The sequence below is a fragment of the Polyodon spathula genome, chromosome 25 (genome assembly GCF_017654505.1).
Source record: "Polyodon spathula isolate WHYD16114869_AA chromosome 25, ASM1765450v1, whole genome shotgun sequence".
In the NCBI taxonomy this organism is placed as follows: domain Eukaryota; kingdom Metazoa; phylum Chordata; class Actinopteri; order Acipenseriformes; family Polyodontidae; genus Polyodon; species Polyodon spathula.
In genome coordinates, this window is record NC_054558.1 from 5,379,970 (window position 1) to 5,404,433 (window position 24,464).

Genomic DNA, 24,464 nt, shown 5'->3' on the forward strand with positions numbered 1-24,464 from the left:
CGGCAATGCAAACGGGCGCACATCTCCAGAAAAGACTTTCTTCTGCCCTGGGAAACCAGGCGTGATCAGATGATACAGTCGATAGATGACGGAAGGCTCTTCCATGCTGCTATAAAGTGAAGGGCAGAAAATGATCATTAGCTACGGAGGTCTGATTAAAAAAACAGCAGACCGACCAGGTTTTCTTGTCCTTACGTAACACTTTCTTGAAACCGCCTAGGTTTTGTCATTTAGTATATTTACAGTAAAACAGGCTTCATTTCTGAACTATGTCCGGCACAGGAAAACAGAAACAACAAAGTTCGTAGACTGTAGCTTTTTATCTTTAGGGTTTATTTCATTCTATTGATCTGAGTTAAACTGCAAAGTGGTTTGTGAAAGAACCGATTTTCCTGAGTTTCAATTCAACAACTGCATCTGCGGTCACCTGACCGTGGTCAACCGCCAATCAGCCAATCAGATTGCGCTCTTTCCATGGTAACCACGCCCCCTGCGTGTCGCTAGAGGGAAAGAGTCTTACAATTACATCACACAAGCCTGCGATGTCATCACCAAGGCAGAGTAACGTGTGATGTCACGGTGAAGTCACACGTAGAGCTGTGATGTCATTTACAAGTGGTTGTCGGCAGGGGGTGGGTATGGGAGAGTGGTAGAGGAGCCGGGACGGGTCTGGGGGCAGGGTCGAGTTTTGACCACCCGCCCCCTGCGCCCGTTCAGGAGCACCATGGCGGCCCCCTCCATTTCAGCCAGGTCGATGTGAATCGCATCTGCCAGCTCCTGCTTCGTCACGGCAACGAACTGCGGGTCACACGCCAGGACCTCCAGGCCGCCACCAATCAGGACCTGAAGGGGACAGAGATGGGTGACTCGGAAAGTGCCCGATCTAAAATCTCCTAGGCAGCTACTGTTCCCTTGAAGAGAAACATCTTCTACAACACCAGACCTGATATCTTTCCATGCTGTCCAGCTGATGCTCCTCGTCCAAAAATGAGTAAGACATGCAGGTGGAACTTCAGAGAGAATCCCTGTAGGTCAGGTCTTCCACTGGGCATGCGTTATACTCACAGCAAACTCCAAGTTTTGACTTCTTATACTTGTTCTTGTTATACTTGTACTGAGCTCTGACCTCTTGTATGAGTCTGTCAGCAGCAGGCACTGGACTGTCCTCCTGTCCAGGCTGCGAACCAGAGGAGAGTGACTCACTGCTGCCCTCTTCAGGATAGTGGGAGAACTGCAACCGAGAAGTACAAAGATCCTTTTAACATCAACCCTGTTGAATGCATTTACTGTGCTTTGATTTGTGGTTTAGGGGGGAAAAAGAGACAGGAGTCCCATGTATCTTATACAGTAACCCCAGTCTAATCCAGCCCTTCTATAAACCAGCATTCTCTAAAATTCTGAGACATTTTTGGGCCCCTACAGTTCCAGCACTTACATACACGTGATAAATAATATTATTTTAAACTACTTTTCAAAGGAGCAAACGGAGATATGATTGAGGGTTAAAGGGATGATTAACAATGAAACATGTCCTGGGGCATTTCATTAAAATGATATCATGTAAAACATTCAAGGTCTCTGAAAGCTCTTTACAAACAGAACAGTATGTAATGCCAGTGAGGGTGTCGAGGAAGCCTGTGCTTACCTGGCTGGCGAGGTCCTGCACCGAGAGGGCTGAGAAGAGAGGGCTGTCCTCCCTGTGCAGGCTCAGACTCTGCTTCAGGTAACCCAGGTGAAACGAGAGCCTGCGGACTGAACAGCAGAGAAAGAAAGCTTTTTTTTGCAGCTCAACAGCATCCTAGCACCGGTTTCTCCAGTGTAATCAAAGCTGTAGTGTCTCTCCATCGTTTGAATGCAAAAATAGGATTCTGTACTATACTCGTTCCATTTCGTTACCCAGCGTTTTGTTTTAGTCTGCAAAGAGGTGGCATGCGGAAGACTTGGTAAATATATATATTGTTGTGCTAACTCCATAGAGGTTTAAAGGTAAAAGTAAAAGGGGAAACCATTTAGCCACAGTATCTAGGTGGCCGAGGTAATTCGCTGACCTGGCTTGGTGCCTCTCTTTGCTTTGTGAGGCTCGTCTCTTCGGGTGAGGGAGGGGCGCTCTGTGTTCCTCTCGTTCTCGTAGCTCACCCTGGATGAAGAGAGACAGGCAGCGGTGTCAGCGCTTTCTCATTGCTCGCAGTGCTGCACCTCCTTTCAAAAAGGTTTTCACCAGGACCCATAATCAGATCAGTGCATGCAGCTTGCAGTGCGTGATCAGTGCTATGGTGAACTGATAAAAACAGAAAACCAGCTGCTGCTTTATAAAGGACACTTGATTACAACACAGCACTGTATGGCATATGGAATACCCAGTATAGACATAAGCATATCAAATTTTTAATTTTTATTTTATATTTCTGCCATAATATCAGTGCAGCATCGCGCCCGGGCTTCGAGCCCTGCTCACCTCTCCACGGCGTTATTGTTTTTGTTTCCAGTGGCATTGTTATTGGAGTTGCCTGGGGCGACAGGGGGGAAGAATACCACCTCGTTGGGCATGAAGACAGAGTCTGGCGGCGACTCGATGTCATCAAAACGCGTCTCCGCAAACAGCAGGGGGCGCTGGCTGGTCACGTGGGCGGGCATCGGGCTGCTCCTCTCCATCGAGAAGTGTTCCATGTGGTTACCGAACAGCCCGCCCTGTCTCTGCGGCACAGGGGTCAAGGGTTAGGTGGGTGTTTCAGTGACGTAAGCCTGACCCCTCTGTTGGCATTAAAACAGGTTTTGTGTTGCTTGGAAAAGCTCACTTTCAGTAGTAACCCTGTGCTAAATGGTGAGAAGGCTCCAGGTCTTGAAAAGCACTTCTCTTTCCCTGTTGTGTATCAGTGGTACGACTCTTATTCCCAGTGGACTGTCTGGTACCTCCCCCTAGTGGATGCCCTCCAGAGGTGCAATGCCCTGGGAGCGATGTCTGTTTTATCAGGGGTCGCCCCCCCTGCTCTTACCCGGTAGATGCCATCCTCAATGGCTGCCTCCTCCATGGCTCTCTCCAGTTCCTCCTCTGCAGTCAGGTCCCCCGAGATGGCACGGTGCAGCTCAGGGCCAGCCTCCTCCTCGATACTGCGGAGCCCAGCCTGCAGGAGGCAGTGCTGTGTTACTGACACCATGACAGAAACACTCACACACACACACACACAGATACATAATCCTCGTTCATACTCCAGAGTCCTCTGACACACACATACAGGTGCAAAAAGCTCAGGAGCTTCTTCCTCATCTATATTACACAGCATCAGAGGTCAGAGCGATACGGACACTCTCACATCACCATCTCACATCCTGCTTTCAAATCTGATGTTTCGGATAACGTAATATTCAGTTTTACTATCGAGTTTTCTATGGATGGAAAGGGGATTTGAAAGCAGGATCTCTAACTCCCAGCTCCCAGCTCCCAGCTCTCAGGCTCTCAGGCTCTCAAGCTCTCCTCACACACACATACACACACACACACACACACACACACACACACACACACACACCTGGATCTCCACTGCGTTCTTCTTGGTGGGCCGGTAGCCGTAATACTCCTCCTGCCTCTTCATGAACTTGCGGAAGTGATCCTGGATCAGGAAGGTGGCGTAGAACTTCCCCACCGTCACCTCGTCATCTGGAGGGAGGAGAAACAGATTTTTCTTGATTTCAAAGCAAGAAAAGTAGTCCTTCCCTCGCGTTTACAATGAACACCAATCAATGACAACGAAGTTCCACACTGAGTGTTTTAAAAGCCGATTGGAAGAATATTTTCCACTCATCCAGAGGGCAGATCTTTTTACTGCTGAACTGGTGTTTCAAGGCTTACTCACTTATCTTTTTCAACAGAATGTACAGGATCAGAAATGCATGTTAGTCCTGCACCCAGTCCTGGGGTTCAGAACCATATACAGGAGCTGCCTGAACAGCAGATCTGCAAACATGGTTCAGAGCAGGTTTAGCGGAGTTTGAGTGCGCACATTCCCTGGCCATTTAGATTTTGCACTTAATTTAGAAGGAGCTTGAGACTCAAGGCTCAGTGCTGGTTGAGTGTGTGTTTCTCAACCTGAGATACAATACAACAGTTCCAGTTTCTTTGTGGATAGGGTGGTTATTTACACAGACACGATCTTTCTGTTCGGCGATTTCCATTAGCCATGTGTGTGACCTTCTCAAGATGCCTGCATTGTGGGCTTTGAAGGCAGCCATCTTGAGAAGGTCCCACTCACTGCTCTCAGAGGGTTGAGGGTTGTGTAAGCAGGTCACAGGGTCACCAACGCTCACCTCCTATTGGTGGGATAACCTGGTCCAGCAGCTTCATGCTGGTGCGCTTCCAGATCTTCTTAATGATCGCTCTCAGCTCCTCGTTGCACTGCTCGAAGTTCCCTGAGAAAACAGACAGGAGGTTGAGACGACTCCCGTAGCAAAATCAAACCCGAGTCAAGGAAGGGGGCTATTTTAAAAAGGAATTGAAAAGCATGAGCCTGCAGATGCACAGTCCAGAGTCCAGTGTGCTCCAGGGCCTACCGTCAGTCTTTATCTTGAGAGCCGTCCTCACCAGGGCGAACAGGGTGGCGTTGAAGGTGACGGTGCCATCGCTGTTCAGGGGCATGTTCATGGAGACCAGGCGCTGAGGAGGGGGGGCAGCAACAAGAGTTACAGGACAGCACTCCATCTCCCACATAGCACTACCCTGGGACAGCCACAGCGCAGCTCCACTACCAGGAACTCTCTCACTGCCTGCTTTAATTCATTCATGGTCATTATTGCATGCACATCACATGCTGCTCTTTACCCTGATGTAATGGTTCAGGGATGGAATTAAGACTCCTATTGCATAGCAGTTCCAGGTTTTAATACTGATTAGCCACAGTGTATGGATAACAAGGTCATTAAAATCCTAGTAAAAGCAGGTTTGCAACAGGAGACTTATTTCCAACCCTGTGGTTCACCGTTATGAAAACCACAAGTGGCCTCTTATGAGGGTTTTAGGGTAAGGAAATAAGTTGAACACCCAGCGGCTGCCAGGATTCTAGGTCAGTGAATCGTTCAGAGATGTTAAAGAGCTCTGTGCATGACACTGCTTTGCCATCGTTAGCAGCTCCTGCACACGCCCTGTTAGAAAGGAGGATGCTTCACTGATGATGTCACAGATCACGTGCAGTTCATGGCGATTCAGTTCTAGTGCCCTCAACTGAGTTCTCTCTTACCTTGCAGGCCACGCGGTGGGGGCAGAACTTGCCAAAGCCAAGCGGGGGCTGGATCCTCCGCAGCAGCGTCACCACGTCCAGGTGCTTGATACGCCCCCTGCAGGAAGGGAGGGTAAACAACACTTACAAGCCTATTATCAACTGGGTGTAATTACAGAAAGGGTGATAAAAATTTTTTTGACCTACCTTATATTACAAAGTGGGCACCACAGTAGTACCATCGGTTACTTACAAGTTTATCAAAGCCCTACGCTGATGCCTCAGGAGTTCTTTAATACGGACTCACTTGGCGTCAGGGTCGTACTCTGCCCAGATCCTCTTGAACTCATCCAGGTGGTGAGGCCCCAGGATGGACCAATCACGCGTCAGGTAGTCGAAGTTATCCATGATGACAGCCACAAACAGGTTAATGATCTGCGGAGTGAGAGCGGGGAGGGCGTTAGCGGCACACTGGCACCCTCGAGCTGGTGGAACTGGGGGTGCGTCTCAAGGCACAGCGGAATTGGTGCCCGTCCTGCAGCAGCTCAGCAGAGTCCCTTCAGAAACTAGAACAGCCGTTGGTATGGTGCGCGCTCATCTGCAGGCAGCGAGGGAGCTTCTTTTACAATGGCTTGCGAGCGTGGCTCGGTGGGGTGCTGATACTCACGAGGAAGGCGCACAGCATGTAGAAGCTGATGAAGTAGAAGACAGCGAATCCCGCTCCGCAGGTGTACTCCTCTCCAGGCAGGTAGTCCGAGTTGGGGTCACACAGCTTCCCGTACATGCAGGCCAGCATGATCTCCTGCCAGGCCTCGCCCGTCGCACACCTGCGCAGCACAGGCAGGGTCAGGCACAGCTCTGGCTCTCAGGGGCTATTCCAGTCCGGGTCTTTGTTCAAGCAGTTAATAGACAGCAGGTTCCACTAATGTGGAATAAAGACCTGGACTGGATCATGCGGGCTGGAGTTTTGCTGGCTTTCTTTACTGGAAACATATTACAGGAAACACTCACTAGAAACAGTTTTAAAATGTAAGTCTTAATGAACAAATATGTTGAATATGAGCACAGCATCGCAATGGCAATCTAATACAGATATGCAGAAGCAGTCCTATTGCATATCAATTGACTGTGTGTTAGCATGAACACAGACTGCCATTAAATGCACAGCGATTAAAAAAAATAAGGTGATACATCCTGCAGCTCCCAGGAAGCTGCACTGTAACCCTGTGACTCCTCCTTTGTTTCACCGACCTGAACAGTAACAACACCGCCTGAGGGAACGTCTGAAAGTTATTGTTCCGATTGATCTGTGTTCCGTCCACCAGCGCGATTTTACCAAACACCTGGAAAGGAGAGGCATGCTTCAAACTCAAGAGACAAACACAGCGTCTTTCACCCGCTGACAGCAACTCTAAACAGAGCAGAGTGGAAAACCTTAGCCACTGACTGACCACTTTGCACAGAATTCTGTGATTGTGAGGATAGGGAAATGACATATATTTAACAAATCATCGTCTGATCCTGTACAGACCAAAGTTTTGACATCCTACATTTATTGCAGGGGCACAGCAATCTTTAATCTGCAAATCCATACTAGAATGGCATTCAAGGACCCTGCTGATAGAGTCTTGATAGCAAGTCAAAGCCACTGCCTGGCCTCTCTTTACAGAAGAGCAGTGCTCAAGGTCCTCTCCCTGCTCAGTGTGTCTGAGTGTTACCTGCATGCCGATGACAGCGTAGATGAAGAACAGCATCACAATGAGCAGGGCGACGTAGGGCAGAGCCTGCAGACAGAAGAACACAGACACCTTCACAACTGCAGCTGTGGGTGCGTCAGGTAACTGAGCCACTCAGAGGAGCTCAGTGGAAAAGCCAGCTGAACTGGACAGGCTCCCCCCTGAGCAGCTCAGAGCTCGACAGAGCGGATTTCATCAGTGATTGGAGCCGCTCAGTTACCTAACGCACCTACGCCATGCCCCGTGAGAACATTGCAGCAGCTACGACTCTCTGATCATGGAGAGTGTAGACCTCGAGCTCAGAGCGTCAACGACAAAGCTTTCGAAACGTTGAAGACACAACACTGTGTTAAATCTGCTGGGGTTTTTAAAAATGTATTTAGACTTAATGACTTACAAAACACAGTTACAAGTGTGATATAATCTGAAGCCAAACAGACACTAAAGGAAGCTTGCCACAGATTTCTTGCAGATAAATCAGCAGCACGGCCCTGTTTTAAGACTGCCATGTTAAATATGCACAGTGATTCCCCCATGCTTCTTGTTTATAATGATCGCTTCACCATAGCTCTCTGTGCTTTACCCTGCTAGCCTAGGCTGAACCACGCTTTTAATATGCTTGACTTGAGTCAGCAGCAGGTCCTCACCTGGAAGGACTTGATGAAGGTCCAGAGCAGGGTCCTCACCCCCTCGCCACGACTCAGCAGCTTCACCAGGCGCATCACCCGGAAGAGCCTGAAGAAGGTGATGGAGATGCGGCCGCTATCCTCCGCTTGCTTTTGGAAGAGAAGCAAGACCAAGTCACACACAAACTGGGAGGGGCCACACAGAGACACACAGGAGGGGTCCCGGGCAGAGAACTGAGACAAGCAACCCCGTTAGGAACTCCAGCAAGAGCCCAGACAAGCTGCTCTGAAGTGGTTTCAATGGATTTCGCATGCAGGAAAATCAGAACGAGTGCTCGCCAAAGTGGGGGGGGGGGGGGGGGGGGGGGGGCTATTGTTTACAAAAGAAGGTTGCTGGAGTTTCCAACAGGGGCACCATTCTGCTCTCTAGACCTCTGCTGTTCACCTGTTTGACTACCTTTAAATAGCTATGGTGCTGCGCTCACTGCTTCCCCATTGAACAAGGGACCCAGTGTGGCAGAGGAGAGAGAGGGGGGTCTGGGTTTGCACACACTGAGACCGCAGCCTTCCTTTTAAAAAAACACGTCATCAAAAATACAGTGTCCACAAGCCACAATTCTTTGATCCCTGAAGCATTCATTTAGGATTACTTTTATTTTATTCAAACTGGATTATACATTTTGAATATATACTGTGTATATATATACAGGGTATATTGCATCAGTTATAAAAAAAAAAAATAAGATTTTAATTTTTTTTAATGATGCAAAATAATGCATCTGTCGTACAAATCAACTTGCTGGCAAATTAATGCAAAAATAATTCACTTTGAATAAAGAAAAAATATATATTTCTTGTCATTTCATATTCTGAAAAGAATGCAGAAATGACACAGAACTCACGCTGCAAAATGAATGCATTATAAAAAACAAACAAACACAGGAGTTTCCCACTGGGTGGCAGCTGCAGTACACAGCGATCGAGGCAGTCGTGAAAACAACACCATGGCTACTGCAAGGTAGGAAAAAAGGCCAGCGTGCTTTCGAGTTCCTAACACTTCAGTAAACACTGGAGGGGGGGGGAGTTGTTCAAGAAGAGCAAGCTAGGGGTTCTGTTGTATTAATAATGATGCGTTAATAGGAACCAAATATTAGGATAGCCTGGGAAGGCACAACCTGGGAAGCAGGGATATAAAAACAACAGAGGTTCAGAAATAATGTCTGTAATGTAAATCAGTGAAACGTTTTCTTCTATTAAGAGGTTTATGAAGCTGTAAAATAATATCTAACATTATATAGCACTGTATAACATTGTAAACAGGGAGCTCTAGCAAAGTACAGCACCAGGGATGGGAATAAGACTCCTATCGCATAGCAGTTTCCCTCAATCCAGGTTTTAAGATGAGCCCGATTAGCCACACAGTGTGTATAGGTAACAAGCTCAGGTGTGTCTTATTAAACTCATAGTAAAACCAGGACTGGATCCAACTGCTATGCAATGGCAGTCTTATTTCCACCCCTGTAGTACAGTACACTGCACTACACTACAGTATAGTACAGCACAGTATGATGAAAATACATGCCAGCTCTAATGTACAAGTTGCATAGAGCAGTGGTCTTACTGTATAATATAGTGCAATGTATATTTTCTTTACTATTTAAAATGCACTGCACCATCTTTAAGAGAATGTGATTTAAAACGCTGCCCCGGGAGCAGAGGCATGCTGAAAGAAGCAACGTCAGCTGGATCAGAATCATCTGTGTTAATATTCCGGGGTTACAGAAGGGTCACCTGGAATTCTATACAGATCAGCATCACTCTGGGGTCGGCTTCGCTTTTGATAGTAATATCAAACAGTATTATTTCAGACCGTAGTGGTTAAAGAGGCAAACTAAAATGGGGTAAAAGCTTTTCCAGTAGACCAGAGTTTTGGCTTCTTCAGTGTACAATAGGTCTGTTATTCAATTACCAGTACTTTAATTAAGGAAATACATTTCCCCTTTTTTTTTTTTTTACTAGCTTTGAAACACATTTTGAAGTCCCAAATTCTCTGTAAAAATAACAAGAAATCTGTAATGATAACATTATAATGAACGAATTACACCCGACAGTGAACACAGGTGTGCTAGAACAATATTATAATGCAATGCAATATATTACATTAGAATACAGCTGCATATTTAGTTGGGCTATTAGATAGTCATCCTGAAGGCTGTGCCGTTGTGTGGATAAGCCACAGGGTTCAGAGCTCGGAAGTGCAAGGCAGGTTACAGGGGAATCGGATTCCAGGTCTTTCCATTTGATAAAAAAGAACAGATTGAAAGAGCAGGGAAAGCTGCAGGACACAGGCAAAAGCAAAACACCATGCTGTAGCACACAGACAGCCCTGTTCACTTGACACACACACACACACAGTGCTACTCTGCAGTGACACACACACCACACACAGTGCTACTCTGCTACCCTCCCTCCTATCCACTCTCTAGCTGGGCACTGTGCCCAAGGGGAGTCCTTCCAGTGAAAAACAGCAAAGCTGGGACAGGCAGGCACACTGCAAGCCTCACACCACTGAGACTGATATTTACAGCACAGCCACCACTTAGGCAGTACAGTCCACCACTGGAAGCAAGCGCAGTCTGTCGAAAGAGAAACACAGCGAGTCAGATACAGGAGGAGGAAGAGAAGGGAGGGAGGGTGAGGGGTGGGGCTGAGGGAGGGAGGGGGGAGCCAAGGGGGGAGGATGAAGCCCAAGGGAAGTTGGAAAGTGATAAAGGAAAGGAAGGGGAGATGATGGGAGAAGAAGGATGGCAAGGTGGGTAAGGTAATATTAGAAAGGACAAGAGTTTCTAAAACTAGGAAAAGGTTATTTTTGAAAACCTTGAGGACGGCTCTGAGCAGTTTCTCCCCAAAGGGAAATGCCATTGAAATATAAATGTGGAAGGATGACGTCCAGTTCTATTGAAATCTACAGTCGCAATGCTGGAACGCGGCTTCAGTTAATGCTGCTGGGCAGACTCATGTCTTTGATGAATCGCTCACATCCTTCTTCTGCCATCTGTTTTTCTGAAGAGAGGGATGAAGGTGTAGAGGGAGGGCAGAGGAAAAACAAAGAGGAACGAGAAGAAGGAAAAGAGAGATAATGGGAGGGGAGGAAGGAGCTGAAAGAGGGAGAAGTGAGGGCAGAGTGTAGAGAAAAAGAAACCGGCCACATAGAAATGAGAGAGCGAGAGAAGAGTGGAATTGGATAAGGGGGGGGTAGGAAGCGTTGGTAGCAGCATGGTGTATCAAAATGAGAATTAAAGGCACAAGGAATTTGAAAAAACATTTGGGAAATTCAAAGAGAGGAGTGAAGGAATATGTAGAGGGGACTGATGAGGAAGGGGAACATTTTGGAGAGAAAATCATACATAAAATAAACAGACATTACTGTAAACAATAAGCCTTTTGATTCGCTCTGACACTAGATATCAAAGTGGCCCAATAGAAAGTGGGTGTGGTCATACAGAGAGTGGGTGGGGTTTTTGTAAAAGTGTCCAGTAAAAATATATGACCCCACCCACTTTGTGTATAGCCCCACCCATTCCACATATAGCCCCACCCACTTCTGAGTCTGAGCTAACAATTCTCTTTGTAGGGACAACTTGGACTGGGGTGTTTCAGAATTCCCTGGCGGTTAAAATAGACAAGTAATCATTCTTATGACAATAGAATCGTTGACTGGCAATGACTAGGCATGACACAGGCAGCATGGGCGGTGAGTGTGTGGGCGGGGCAGGAGGATGAGATCAGAGCAGACTGACTTATACAGCAGGACACAACTGGTGTTGTGTCTGCTGCGATGGAGCCGAGAAGATGGGTTTGCTTTGCTTCAGTCAGATAGATTTGCAGTAAGTAAAACCATATAAAACATGGATGCTTTGGACACTTGTCCTGAGATAAAACGGGCCATGTTCGCCAAGCACATCGGCTCAATTCTAAGTTTAAAAAGAAAAACAAATGCAAAATGTCAATGCTACAAAACCGCAAATAAATAGCGAATGCATTATTCTCTACTGCTTCTGTAACCTCCTTGAAATGGAGCTGTCCCACAGCGATGGGCAGAAAGGGAACATTAAATGTATCAAACACACTAAGGAACAGTGCACGCACAATGGGGTTGTCCCATACGCATGGAGGACTGCAACGGAACATCAAACCATGAATGAAACCCTGTTACTCATGGGAGCGAACGCAGTGCGAGCTCTCACAAGTTCAAACAGGGCTCGACTCTTACATCGATCTCGCTGACGATGACGTCGATGACGCTGCCGATGACGATCAGGAAGTCAAACACGTTCCAGGGGTCGCCGAAGTAGCCCTGCAGACAGGAAGGGGAGGGGCAGAGACAGGAAGTCATTAAAGCACCTCAAAACGCAGCAAAGCATTCAGTAATAGTGACATCATGGTAAAGCACAGGCAAGCATGAGCTTGGGAACCATGGTACAAGCCCAATACAGCATAGGGAAAGCAGGGTTTCATTTTGATCTTGCTCTTCCAATGAATTTGCTAGAAATCCAATAGCAAGTTGCATCAGGATGACTGGGTGTCGTCTCTACCTTTGCTTTGAAGGCCATGAGCTTGAGCACTGCCTCCAGGGTGAAGAGGACGGTGAAGATCAGGTTGAATATGTCCGAGATGTAATTGATCTCATCCGACTGGTCACAATGCTGCACGGGAGGAAGGAAATCAATATCAGCATGCTTTCATATGGTAACTATGACACAGCTTCGTCTCTCACACAGTATTAACCCTACTAAAAGCCATGGAACAAAAACGCTATGTTCAAACTTTTTTAGGCAATGGTCTTTGGCACCATATGTAACTGGCAATGCTGTGTGATGCACTGACGGTCTAATGAGGTTAAAAGCTCTATAACCACGAATGCAGGCGAGCCTGGCTCTTTTGTTTATTAAAATGCTCGCTGGCAGTGTGCGGGGTCGACCCAGTTCATAGTCAAACCAAGCAGCCTCATTTGAATCTCTATGTTCCCCTGTGCTCGGTTCTGCCCGTTTGCTGTCTGGGTCTGAGTCATGCCTCCTCTGTCGACGGCGTGACTCACCTGCATGCCCAGGCAGATGGTGTTGAGCAGGATGAGCACGAACATGAGGTACTCGAAGTAGGATGATGTCACCACATACCACACCTGGTATTGGTAGGGATTCTTAGGGATGTAGCGCTTCAGGGGGCGGGCCTTGAGAGCGTACTGCACACACTGCCGCTGTGGGTCGAGGGAGGGGGGAGACAGGGGGTCAGTGAAGACACAACAAGGGGCACAAGCAAATGTTTTAGATGCTTCGGACCCCAATCAGATGTCCTCACCCAATTCAGAACCCTGGACCTACAGGTGATGAGTGCGAGTGTCTCAGTGTGAGTGACTGTGTGTGTCTCAGTGTGTCTCAGATATTTCAGTGTGTCTCAGTGTATCTCAGTGTGTCTCAGTGTATCTCAGTGTATCTCAGTGTGTCTCAGTGTGTCTCAGTGTATCTCAGTGTGTCTCAGTGTGTCTCAGTGTATCTCAGTGTATCTCAGTGTATCTCAGTGTGTCTCAGTGTGTCTCAGTGTGTCTCAGTGTGTCTCAGTGTATCTCAGTGTGTCTCAGTGTGTCTCAGTGTATCTCAGTGTGTCTCAGTGTGTCTCAGTGTGTCTCAGTGTATCTCAGTGTATCTCAGTGTGTCTCAGTGTGTCTCACTGTATCTCAGTGTGTCTCAGTGTGTCTCGGTGTATCTCGGTGTCTCTGTATCTCTGTATTCTTACCTGGTTCTTGTCCAGCTCACAGTTCTTGTACTCCTGCTCTCCCTGCTCCTGGAAGGTGACGATGACAAAGCCCACAAAGATGTTCATCATGAAGAAGGCGATGAGGATGATGTAGACGATGAAGAAGATGGAGATGTCCACACGGTTGTTGTAGATGGGGCCCATGTTCTCGGTGTGCGAGTCGATGGCCTTGTACAGCAGCCTGCCCAGAGAGTACGACAGAAAATCACCCACGCAGGAATCTGATTGCACTTTTGAATTTCCCTATCCCTGCACACTGCTGCTAGCCTTGCTAACTATCAAATCCCACTCTTAGCTCTATAGTAATTCAGCAGGTGGTACATGCAGGCAGTCTCAAGATCTACTGCAATTACATCTCAAGGATCTGACAGCAGAGCTCCGCTCTCATTTCTTTTTTTCCACATCTCTATCATTCTCTGTAAATACACGCTGTGGCCAGCCCTAGATGGTAGAGACAGTGCCCAGCAATGTTGAAGTAGCTATCTAGTATATTATACACTGTGTTGCATGGCTGTGTGCTGGACAGTGCTGTGTTGAACTGCGTTTCCCGTGCATGTCCTAATGTCGCACTCACTGCGGCCAGCCCTCGAAGGTGGACACAGTGAAGAGAGCCATCATGCCCGACAGCACGTTGTCAAAGTTGAAGTCGCTGTTGATCCACTCCCGCTTCCGGACCTCCATGTTGTGCAGATCGTTCTCCTTGAACTGAATGTAGTTCCCCCTTGGGAGAGAAGCAGAGACAGGGAGAAGTGAAGCTGTGAACTCAGTGCACAGTCTAGCTAGTGTTAGAGCAAGTGCAGAAACGGGAAACGACGTGCACAGTCTAGCTAGTGTTAGAGCAAGTGCAGAAACGGGAAACGACGTCAATGAAAGAGCCACACCGATCGGAATCAAGCACTCGTGAAGGTGGAGTAACAGGACCATGCCGATTCTAAACCGTACCCCAGCAGGAAGGTCAAAGGGCATGGGAGAGCACTGGAGCATTGAGGGGTGCTGGGCAGATCCACACTTACCTGCACTCCTCTTCGGTCATCTTGGAGAGATCCGTGCACATGTAGAACTTGCCCTGTAGGAAATAAAACAAGAAGATGATAGCATTTACAACCTGATCTGGCTATTCCGAACGCAGCAGTCTGAAATCAACCTGGGGTACACAGGTATGGTAAAGCTGTCTAGACCGTGGTTCAAAAGGGGTTTCGGTGTGAATCTAGAGCTGCTCTCCAAAATGAACGCAGAGATGGATCCCCCTGTAGACTCACCTTGAAGAGCTGCACCCCAATGCAGGCGAACACAAACTGCAGGAGTGTGGTGACGAGCACGATGTTCCCAATCGTCTTGATGGCGACAAACACACACTGCACCACGTGCTGCAGGACCAGGGAGAAACAGAGGACTCTGAGACACGGAGACACACAGCCAGCAGAACAGGGACGGCTGGGTTCACAGACCCCAGTTAGCACTAATCTTGGACTAGGTTGCCTAATCAGGGTCTGCGAAACCAGCTGCACATTGTTGAAATAACCACTTACAAGGAAAAGACATTAAAGACACTTTATACAATCAAGCAAAGTCAACTAAAGCGCTTGTTTCGTACCTGAGGATTTCTGTATATAGGTGTTTTTCATGACAATACCATTCTAGCAGGGTTTTTTAATGTCTTACCCTTATGTTGCCTGCTTTGTGCTTAGCAGCGCTAATTCTAAAGGGGGTGTTTAATGGAAATGAAGTGTCACCTTCAGACCCTTGGCTCTGTTGATGGCTCTCAGGGGTCTCAGGACTCTCAACACTCTCAGGATTTTGACGACGGAAATAGCACTCGATCTAAAAGGCAGGAAGTCATTCGTTATTTTGAATATATTTAAAATAAAGTCATGATGATAAAGGATTATGAAATGTGAAATGGTGCCAACATGAGTAAGGAAGAAGACAAAAAAAACAATTCGGTATGGTTTGATGTCCTGGGTTTCGGTTCTGTGCACGTCCTTAGCTTTTATTTTTCATGGTCTGTTTTCTATCCAGTAACTATTAAAACACTCTTTACATTTAGTGTTACTCAGAAATTACTGGATTCTCATTGAAGGGGGTGAGCTCTTGAGTAAAATAGAGCCTACAGCGTGCAGGGGCGTGACACAGAGAGGCTCTCGGACCGACTCACTGGATTCCGAAGGAGATGAGGGATACGCTGACCACCAGCAAGTCCAGGATGTTGAAGGAGTTCCGGCAGAACGAGCCTTTGTGGAGAAAAGCGCCGTACGTCGTCATCTGGAAGGAAAGAGTTTAATTGTGCAGGATTATCATATTCTCTAACTAGAAACCAAAAGGTCAAACCAGTTACAGCCATGCTGGAAAATTATATATATAGTAAAATGTGTTACAACGCGAGTTACCTTCAGAACAATTTCGGTTGTAAAGATCACGGTGAAGACGATATCAAAGTAGGAAAGGATCTAAATGAGCAGAGGGAGAAGGAAACGTTTGTTTCAGTCAGGGGGAAAGAGATGTTTATTCATTTCAACAGCAGCAGTGTCATATTTCTATAACAGTACATACATCTGGCCATAACTTACAACAGCAAGTCTGAAGTGCTGATAGACGTACTAGGGAATTGTTTACCACTGAGAAACCAGAGCAGGTTCTTGAAATTGTGGTGCTTATTAATCCCAGGTGGAGAGAATCTAAGAGAAGTGTTCCTGGCCTGGGTGGATGGGTGGACTCTTGTTTTGAAAGGCTCTTTTTCAGGTTTTAATGATCAGTAATGATAATAATAATTTTAGAAAACACTTAGCCGTGCTAGAAGTCTGTAATGCCTTCAAAACTGTCTCCAGAAAGGATTCAAGTTGAAATGGTTGTCATTGAATGCATTCATTTTCTTTTGGTGTTTATGCATTTATCACTATTTAGTATTTTATGGTTGTGGCTGATCCCTGCTGATCAATGTGTTTCATGGTTGGATGATCCCTGCTGATCAATGTGTTTCATGGTTGGATGATCCCTGCTGATCAATGTGTTTCATGGTTTTCTGATCCCTGCTGATCAATGTGTTTCATGGTTGGATGATCCCTGCTGATCAATGTGTTTCATGGTTGGATGATCCCTGCTGATCAATGTGTTTCATGGTTGGATGATCCCTGCTGATCAATGTGTTTCATGGTTTTCTGATCCCTGCTGATCAATGTGTTTCATGGTTTTCTGATCCCTGCTGATCAATGTGTTTCATGATTTTCTGATCCCTGCTGATCAGTGTGTTTCATGGTTTGTTGATCCCTGCTGATCAATGTGTTTCATGGTGATGGTCCCTGCTGATCAATGTGTTTCATGGTTGGATGGTCCCTGCTGATCATGGTTCATGGTTGGTCCCTGCTGATCAATGTGTTTCATGATCCCTGCTGATCAATGTGTTTCATGGTTGATGATCCCTGCTGATCAGTGTGTTTCATGGTTTGTTGGTCCCTGCTGATCAATGTGTTTCATGGTTTGTTGGTCCCTGCTGATCAGTGTGTTTCATGGTTTGTTGATCCCTGCTGATCAATGTGTTTCATGGTTTGTTGATCCCTGCTGATCAGTGTGTTTCATGGTTTGTTGATCCCTGCTGATCAGTGTGTTTCATGGTTGTTGATCCCTGCTGATCAATGTGTTTCATGGTTTGTTGGTCCCTGCTGATCAGTGTGTTTCATGGTTTGTTGGTCCCTGCTGATCAGTGTGTTTCATGGTTTGTTGGTCCCTGCTGATCAGTGTGTTTCATGGTTTGTTGATCCCTGCTGATCAATGTGTTTCATGGTTGGATGATCCCTGCTGATCAATGTGTTTCATGGTTGGATGATCCCTGCTGATCAATGTGTTTCATGGTTTTCTGATCCCTGCTGATCAATGTGTTTCATGGTTGTTTCCCTGCTGATCAATGTGTTTCATGATTTTCTGGTCCCTGCTGATCAGTGTGTTTCATGGTTTGTTGATCCCTGCTGATCAGTGTGTTTCATGGTGATCCCTGCTGATCATGTGTTTCATGGTTTGTTGATCCCTGCTGATCAATGTGTTTCATGGTTGTTGATCCCTGCTGATCAATGTGTTTCATGGTTTTCTGATCCCTGCTGATCAATGTGTTTCATGGTTTTCTGATCCCTGCTGATCAATGTGTTTCATGTTTGTTTCCCTGCTGATCAATGTGTTGGTCCCTGCTGATCAGTGTGTTTCATGGTTTGTTGGTCCCTGCTGATCAATGTGTTTCATGGTTTGTTGATCCCTGCTGATCAATGTGTTTCATGGTTTTCTGATGGATCCCTGCTTCAATGTGTTTCATGGTCCCTGCTGATCAATGTGTTTCATGGATCCCTGCTGATTGTGTTTCATGATTGTATGATCCCTGCTGATCAATGTGTTTCATGGTTGGATGATCCCTGCTGATCAATGTGTTTCATGGTTGGATGATCCCTGCTGATCAATGTGTTTCATGGTCGGATGGTCTCTGTGTGTACCTGGTTCCTGAAGGACTCAGGGTCGATGGGATCCTCCGCTGCCAGAGAGATACTGCTGAGCAGGATGAAGAGCAGGATGAAGTTGGTGAAGGTGGTGGCGTTCACAATCCGGTGACACAGTTTACGAATCCTACAGTGAAGGGGGGGGGGGGGGGGGGGGGGGGTACATGAAAGTTTCCTGCGTCATATCATTGTAAAAACATAGCGGTAAACCACAGGCTAGCAAGATATATCACAGAGAGGTGTGGTAAGAAAACGGTTAGTTAAGCACAGTAAATGCGTAGTATAAGCTTGGGAAAATAATTGTTACACCATACAATCCAGATGCAATAATGAAATGCTCACAATGCAAAAATAAATAATAATATCGACAGTGTAGCAGAATGCAGAAGATTCTTCCAATAGTTTGCTTCGACTTTGAGTTACGAGACTCTCAATATCTGAGATGATCTCAAAGAACACCAGCAATGGGGCAGGCTGAGTAAGAGAAAGAGGGTGCCTGTCTGTGGCGTGCAGACGCGGCCCAGGTGGGCTCACTTGTTCTGTGGTCCGAAGATAAAGAAGGCGCTGGCATCAGGCATTGGCACCGCCTTCTCCTTCAGCTGGAGTTCCGCCATGGGGCGTGGCCTGGGGCTCAGAGGGATTTCAGGCTCCTCCTCCTCGTCGTCGCCTAGGAAACAGGAGAGGCAGAGGTAATGAGTAACTCTGTACAGTAGGGATCAACCACTCTAATGACAATATGACAGCGCCATCTGGGAAGACTTTACCTGGGAAATCAGCAGAAGGGTAGGGATCCTTAATTTCGTTTACGTTCGATTCAAACTCATCTACTCTGAGCTAAAGAAGAAAATAAATGAATAGCGTAATCATTGATTACAATACAGACATGGGTAACCACCAAGGGTTAAAATCAATTCAATATTAAACCATTAGCTTCAACAGACCCATCCAATCGAAATATATTAAAACTAGATTCAGCTATTTTAATGTGTGTTCAACAAATTTAAATTCTGCACACCAGCGCGTGGATGATGCTCTATTACACAACATAATAAAAACTATATGACTAACTAATCAATAAATCAATGAATCGCTAATCAAGCGATAAAAAGAAGGAAACATCAAGGCAATGATTTAGGCCAAAACATCAAAACGTTCCTCTGACTGACTCGGCTCTGGGCTGTTCAGTTGAGTGACCCCGGCTGACTGACTCAGCTCTGGGCTGTGCTATCCTCGACCCCAGCTGACTGACTCAGCTCTGGGCCGTGCTATCCTCGACCCCGGCTGACTGACTCAGCTCTGGGCCGTGCTATCCTCGACCCCGGCTGACTGACTCAGCTCTGGGCCGTGCTATCCTCGACCCCGGCTGACTGACTCAGCTCTGGGCCGTGCTATCCTCGACCCCGGCTGACTGACTCAGCTCTGGGCCGTGCTATCCTCGACCCCGGCTGACTGACTCAGCTCTGGGCCGTGCTATCCTCGACCCCGGCTGACTGACTCGGCTCTGGGCTGTGCTATCCTCGACCCCGGCTGACTGACTCGGCTCTGGGCCGTGCTATCCTCGACCCCGGCTGACTGACTCAGCTCTGGGCCGTGCTATCCTCGACCCCGGCTGACTGACTCAGCTCTGGGCCGTGCTATCCTCGACCCCGGCTGACTGACTCAGATCTGGGCCGTGCTATCCTCGACCCCGGCTGACTGACTCAGCTCTGGGCCGTGCTATCCTCGACCCCGGCTGACTGACTCAGCTCTGGGCCGTGCTATCCTCGACCCCGGCTGACTGACTCAGCTCTGGGCCGTGCTATCCTCGACCCCGGCTGACTGACTCAGCTCTGGGCTGTGCTATCCTCGACCCCGGCTGACTGGCTCAGCTCTGGGCTGTGCTAACCTTTGCAGTGGTGGGGATTCCTTCGCCCTTCGCCTTCTCCAGTTTCTTCGCCAGCAGCAGCTTCTCCTCCTCAGATTTATCTGGCTTGTTAGCCCTGAGCAATCGACAGAGAGGGGGACGAGTGGGAGAGTGGGGGAGACAGAGAGGTAGTGTGAGTTTCTTTTTATTTTTTTATTGTACCGAAGTGAACAGAGAAAGAGCTGGTAGAAGGACGGAGAAGAACAGAGAGAGCGAGGGAGGAGAGAAGAGGGAGAGAGAGTGAGAACACATAAGAGGTGTTCTTCAGCATGACAGCCATCCTTGTGGTTATGTTTTAGATAGAAAATGACTACTTTTCTGGTCACTGGTACAAGAGAATAATACCTCAGGGTAACATACAGTGCCGTACATTTCCACTGGACCTGCACTAGCTCTTTATATTGTCCATAATTAAGACTGCCGTTATGGTCAGTCTTGAACCCGGGTCTGTAGCTCACATGTCCATCTTCCTTCGTTTCTTCTCCTCTGTCTTCTCTCTCTGCGCAGAGGTCAGGCTCTCAGCCTCTGCCAGGTTATCCACCGCGATGGCCAAGAACACGTTCAGCAGGATATCTGAGGAGGACCCGATAAAGAAAAGCACACGACTTCCGACTAAGCAACCGTTCAGCTGGTGAACCCGTAACATAAACAATGTAGTTTTTGCATTGCAGAATTAGATTCCTTTAGATGGGTCACATTGCAATCAAACTGGCAGATCTTCTGCTATTTACCCAGTGCAAAACCGACATCGTTATCCAATGAACCGCTTCAAGCAGAGAGGCGTGATCACATTAAGAGGCATGGAAAGTATGTAAATCCAGTAAATATACAGACTAAAATAAACTTTGCAAACATCTCCACAATGTGTCTTTGTCGCATAAGAAAGAAGAGAAGTTCTGGAAGGAGACGGCCTGTCCCTTCACGGCACACTGTTCTGCTTTAGCAGGACAGCATCAGTTTCAGCAGTAATTCCCGGATGGGTGAAAGGATACAGTTTCCGCAGACGAAGAGGATGATGAAGTAGATGCACACCAGCATGCCAGGGAATGTGGGACCTCCATAGGCCATGATGCCATTGTACATTACCGAGTTCCAATCCTCCCCCGTCAGGATCTGAATCGGGAGACAGAGGTTAGATACCACCCTGGATCACCTTCTGATACTCCTTTTCAAGGCTGCACAGAGTAATCCGCGGAGATCTACTGACCGAGGCTTTAAAAACACGAGCGTTACCGCTAATGAGCAGGAGAACCTTCTTGAAAAGGTTAACGTAGTTCTTGAGACTTTATCTTCACTTCGGGACAAACCCGTCCAGTAGAATCCCACCCAACCCCAAATTCCTCCTCCATTTCCCGTATTAACCCACTAACGTTGGCACTAGCGGTGGCTGGTACCTGAAAGACGCTGATGAGGGCCTGGGGGAAGTTGTCGAAGGTGCTGCGTCGCACCTCCATGTCCTCGAAGTTGTACTTCCCTCCGAAGACCTGCATGCCTAGGAGTGAGAAGATGATGATGAAGAGGAAGAGCAGGAGCAGCAGAGAGGCGATGGAGCGCACCGAGTTCAGCAGAGAGGCCACCAGGTTACTCAGGGAGGTCCAGTACCTGTGAGGAGGAGGAGGATGGGAGGGTTAGAGAACACAAAAGACCACACCAGGCCGGGGGGCGGGGGATGCGATTACAGCCAAACTGACGCTCTTACTTGGTGATCTTGAAGATGCGCAGAAGCCGGATGCACCTGAGCACGGAGATCCCCAGGGGAGACATGATGTTGATCTCCACGAGGATCAGCTCGATGATGCCAGTGCACACCACGAAACAGTCGAACCGGTTGAACAGAGAGATGAAATAGGACTGGAAACCCAGAGCATACATCTTGAGGAGCATCTCGGCTGTGAACAGGGACAGCAGCACCTTGTTCGCGGTGTCTGAGGAGAGGAAGGAGAGGAACCAGCTTACAGAATACAGGCATTACTGTGCGAGAAACCCTTTACTGACGCAGCTTTGCTTAGGGCAGGGCTTCTCAAACCCAGCCCTGGGAACCCCCGTGTCTGCTTGTTTTCATTCCAGCTGACCTCTCAATTACTTAACTAGACCCTTGACTGAACTAATAATGTGCTTAATTAGACCTTTTTAATTGTTCTCAGCGCCTAGAAAGTTGCACATTTCAAGTTGTACAATTCTATTGTTAACTTGAAATCTCCAGTTGTTTAAGAGCTGAAAACGATTAAAAGGGGTTTAGTTAAGTAATTGAGAGCTCAGAATGGAAAACAGAAGGACCGGGTTTGAGAAGCCTTGGTTTAGGGGATAGCAGGATACATAAACCTGGTCATTAATACCCTTTGCTCAAAAGAGAAACTGCTTTCCAGAATGTATTCCTCTTCTAGCAACTGTGCAGGGTCGTGTTAAAAAATCCCCCTCTACCACCAAATGTTAGGAGTACAAACACTGCAAGCTTGCACATGGTACCCTACGATCTGAAGTCACAACCTTTCACCTCCAAAGCTACCAGGAGCAGCTTCTTCAAACAAACCAGTAGGATGTCAGGGATTACCCAGCCACTATTATCTCACAGTACTGGTCACATGATGACGCTCTGCTAGCAGAATGGAGGCGGGGAGTTATAACATTAACACTGTTGCCCGTTACGTTCACTGTGGGATTGTGGGAGAGCATGCAGGCTGTCTGCAGGGAGGTGTTTGCGAGCCCTGACCTTGCACGTTGGTGAGCCTGTCCGACTGGTTGTGGTGCTCAGTTGCGATGGCCATTGTGTTGAGGAACACCACCAGGATCACCAGCCAGTAGAATAAACTGGACTTCACCCACTGGCGACACTTCCTGCGAAACCAGCGGTTCCAGCGACGCCCGTGCCGGCTAGGGGACGGGAGGAGAGGGAGGAAGGAAACGTCATGCCTCTTGTCAGAGACAGCGGTGTGGGTTCAAATATTGTGTAAGGCGTGCATTCCTGCCCTCTTGCTCAGTGTTAATTCATGCAGAAATGCATGCTGTATACATGTGATCAACATCACTCGTCACAAAGGCAGATGGAATGAATACGGGTAATTAAATCCAGATTAATTAACAGGGCTGAATTCAACACGAATGCCCTCAGAACTCAGAGGAAGTGCGGGAGATATTCAGGTTATCATTCCTGTGGTGTTCAGATGGAATTCATTATGAATTTGAGGCCGTTATTTTTAAAGTGTCACTGATGTCAACAGCTTGGATGTTTTTAAATAATCAAATAAGTTTGCAACAGCTTCAAATTGCAACATATTCAGTTCATTCAAATTGAATATATTTCTTAGATTTGTATTTACTATTATTTTCATAAAAGCTGAGAATTAAGAGAGGTGCTGTAGCGTCCCGGGGCGTACTCACAAGACCAGGGTGAAGCGGTTAATTCCCTCAATCTCATACAGGCTCTCCGCCTCTGAACCTTGATCATCCAAGGGCAGCAATCCTGAAAGACAGGAACATTTCATACAGTACCTTCTCTGTCAAGATACCCCACAGTCTCAGCTTCAGAGAGATACTGACGCAATTCCAATTCAAACTCCGATTCCAATTCCAATTCCAATTCCAATTTCAATTCCTTCGAAGAAATTGGAATTGATATTTTAGAGACATAACTGTTGTGATTGTGCAACTGACTTCATTTGAAGCCGATTTAATTGACTCAACGTTGACTTCAATTTAAGTAATGTGTTGCCACTGTGAGAAGCTTGTTTTAAGAATACTGCTAATTGCAATTTTGATGTGATTTTTTAAAAAGGAATTGACAAACAGGACTGCGCCCCGGCCCTGGTGTAGAGTGGGATGCAGTGTGATGTGCCGAGAGGAGTCACTACCTTCCCTGTGCTCCTGGTCGAGGTCCATCACCTCTGCGTGGGTGATCCAGTCCAGGTACCCCCGCAGGTCTTCCTCCAGCTGCTGTCGCTCCCTCAGCTTCTGGAACTCGCCCCGAGACTTGGCCTTCTCACGCTCCTTGGTGAACTCACTGCGGAGAAGGGAGGACACAGGGAGACAAGAGGGAAACGCAAAGTAAATATTCTGCTAATTGCACCTACCCTTTAAAGAAAGATGAGAAGGAGGGGGGCACATACCCGCTGAGCACACCCAGCACCAGGTTCAGCACGAAGAAGGACCCAAGCAGGATGAGGCTGACGAAGTAGATCCAGGGCCACTCATTACCAATCGCATCGTTGACCTGACAGAGAGAGAGAGGGAGAAGGAGAGAGAGAGGGATGGGGGGCAAGCTTCTACAAGTGCAGACCTGCATGCTCCCAATCAGCACAGTAGAGGACCTTCGTTATCTAAGAGAAGCGTCTGGATTACCCAATAGAGCACGTCGGTCCAGCCCTCCATGGTGATGCACTGGTACACAGTCAGCATGGCGAAGCCGAAGTTGTCAAAGTGGGTGATGCCGTTGTTGGGTCCCGGCCAGCCGCTCTTACACTCCGTCCCGTTGAGGGGGCAGTCGCGCCCCTCACCCCCCAACGCACAGGGGGCCGGTTTCTCATTCCCTGACGCCACGATGTCTAGGGGAACCAAAAAGATTAAGTGTGTGTGTGTGGGGGGGGTCCTGCTCAACACGCATGATAACGGCCCCCGTGTGCAGCAGCTTTGCCTCGTTTACTTACCTGTTTCAGGTAATCCGCTCTCCCGTCCCACAATACCAGCAGAGGCCCCTGCATTTACTGGCC

At 47.5% G+C, this 24,464-nt stretch overlaps 1 protein-coding gene across 3 annotated transcripts in view; it reads right to left on the reverse strand.

Annotated features, from left to right (window-relative positions):
- Positions 1–315: 315 nt before the first annotated feature.
- The window catches only part of LOC121299863 (voltage-dependent L-type calcium channel subunit alpha-1S-like), a 31,183-nt gene continuing 7,034 nt past the window's right edge, over positions 316–24,464 (reverse strand). The window contains exons 6-44 of one of the 3 annotated variants that reach the window (XM_041228027.1): positions 24,097–24,299; positions 23,865–23,968; positions 23,610–23,758; positions 23,140–23,221; positions 22,472–22,632; positions 21,461–21,686; positions 21,156–21,363; positions 20,754–20,874; positions 20,220–20,334; positions 19,744–19,837; positions 18,623–18,692; positions 18,393–18,525; positions 17,856–17,985; positions 15,771–15,830; positions 15,539–15,645; positions 15,117–15,204; positions 14,643–14,750; positions 14,397–14,449; positions 13,958–14,104; positions 13,363–13,564; positions 12,668–12,826; positions 12,165–12,275; positions 11,843–11,926; positions 10,155–10,205; positions 7,591–7,719; positions 6,926–6,991; positions 6,459–6,550; positions 5,875–6,034; positions 5,515–5,642; positions 5,229–5,325; positions 4,546–4,648; positions 4,303–4,404; positions 3,528–3,655; positions 2,994–3,122; positions 2,456–2,694; positions 2,049–2,137; positions 1,646–1,752; positions 1,127–1,231; positions 316–843 (exon numbers count right to left, since the gene is read on the reverse strand). In XM_041228027.1, the coding sequence (XP_041083961.1) occupies positions 610–843; positions 1,127–1,231; positions 1,646–1,752; positions 2,049–2,137; positions 2,456–2,694; positions 2,994–3,122; positions 3,528–3,655; positions 4,303–4,404; positions 4,546–4,648; positions 5,229–5,325; positions 5,515–5,642; positions 5,875–6,034; positions 6,459–6,550; positions 6,926–6,991; positions 7,591–7,719; positions 10,155–10,205; positions 11,843–11,926; positions 12,165–12,275; positions 12,668–12,826; positions 13,363–13,564; positions 13,958–14,104; positions 14,397–14,449; positions 14,643–14,750; positions 15,117–15,204; positions 15,539–15,645; positions 15,771–15,830; positions 17,856–17,985; positions 18,393–18,525; positions 18,623–18,692; positions 19,744–19,837; positions 20,220–20,334; positions 20,754–20,874; positions 21,156–21,363; positions 21,461–21,686; positions 22,472–22,632; positions 23,140–23,221; positions 23,610–23,758; positions 23,865–23,968; positions 24,097–24,299 (4,874 nt within the window). In that variant the 3' untranslated portion in view covers positions 316–609. Of the gene's footprint in view, positions 844–1,126; positions 1,232–1,645; positions 1,753–2,048; positions 2,138–2,455; positions 2,752–2,993; positions 3,123–3,527; positions 3,656–4,302; positions 4,405–4,545; positions 4,649–5,228; positions 5,326–5,514; positions 5,643–5,874; positions 6,035–6,458; positions 6,551–6,925; positions 6,992–7,590; positions 7,720–10,154; positions 10,206–11,842; positions 11,927–12,164; positions 12,276–12,667; positions 12,827–13,362; positions 13,565–13,957; positions 14,105–14,396; positions 14,450–14,642; positions 14,751–15,116; positions 15,205–15,538; positions 15,646–15,770; positions 15,831–17,855; positions 17,986–18,392; positions 18,526–18,622; positions 18,693–19,743; positions 19,838–20,219; positions 20,335–20,753; positions 20,875–21,155; positions 21,364–21,460; positions 21,687–22,471; positions 22,633–23,139; positions 23,222–23,609; positions 23,759–23,864; positions 23,969–24,096; positions 24,300–24,464 lie in introns of those variants that run through there. The other 2 variants (XM_041228028.1, XM_041228029.1) reach the window with 2 other exon arrangements.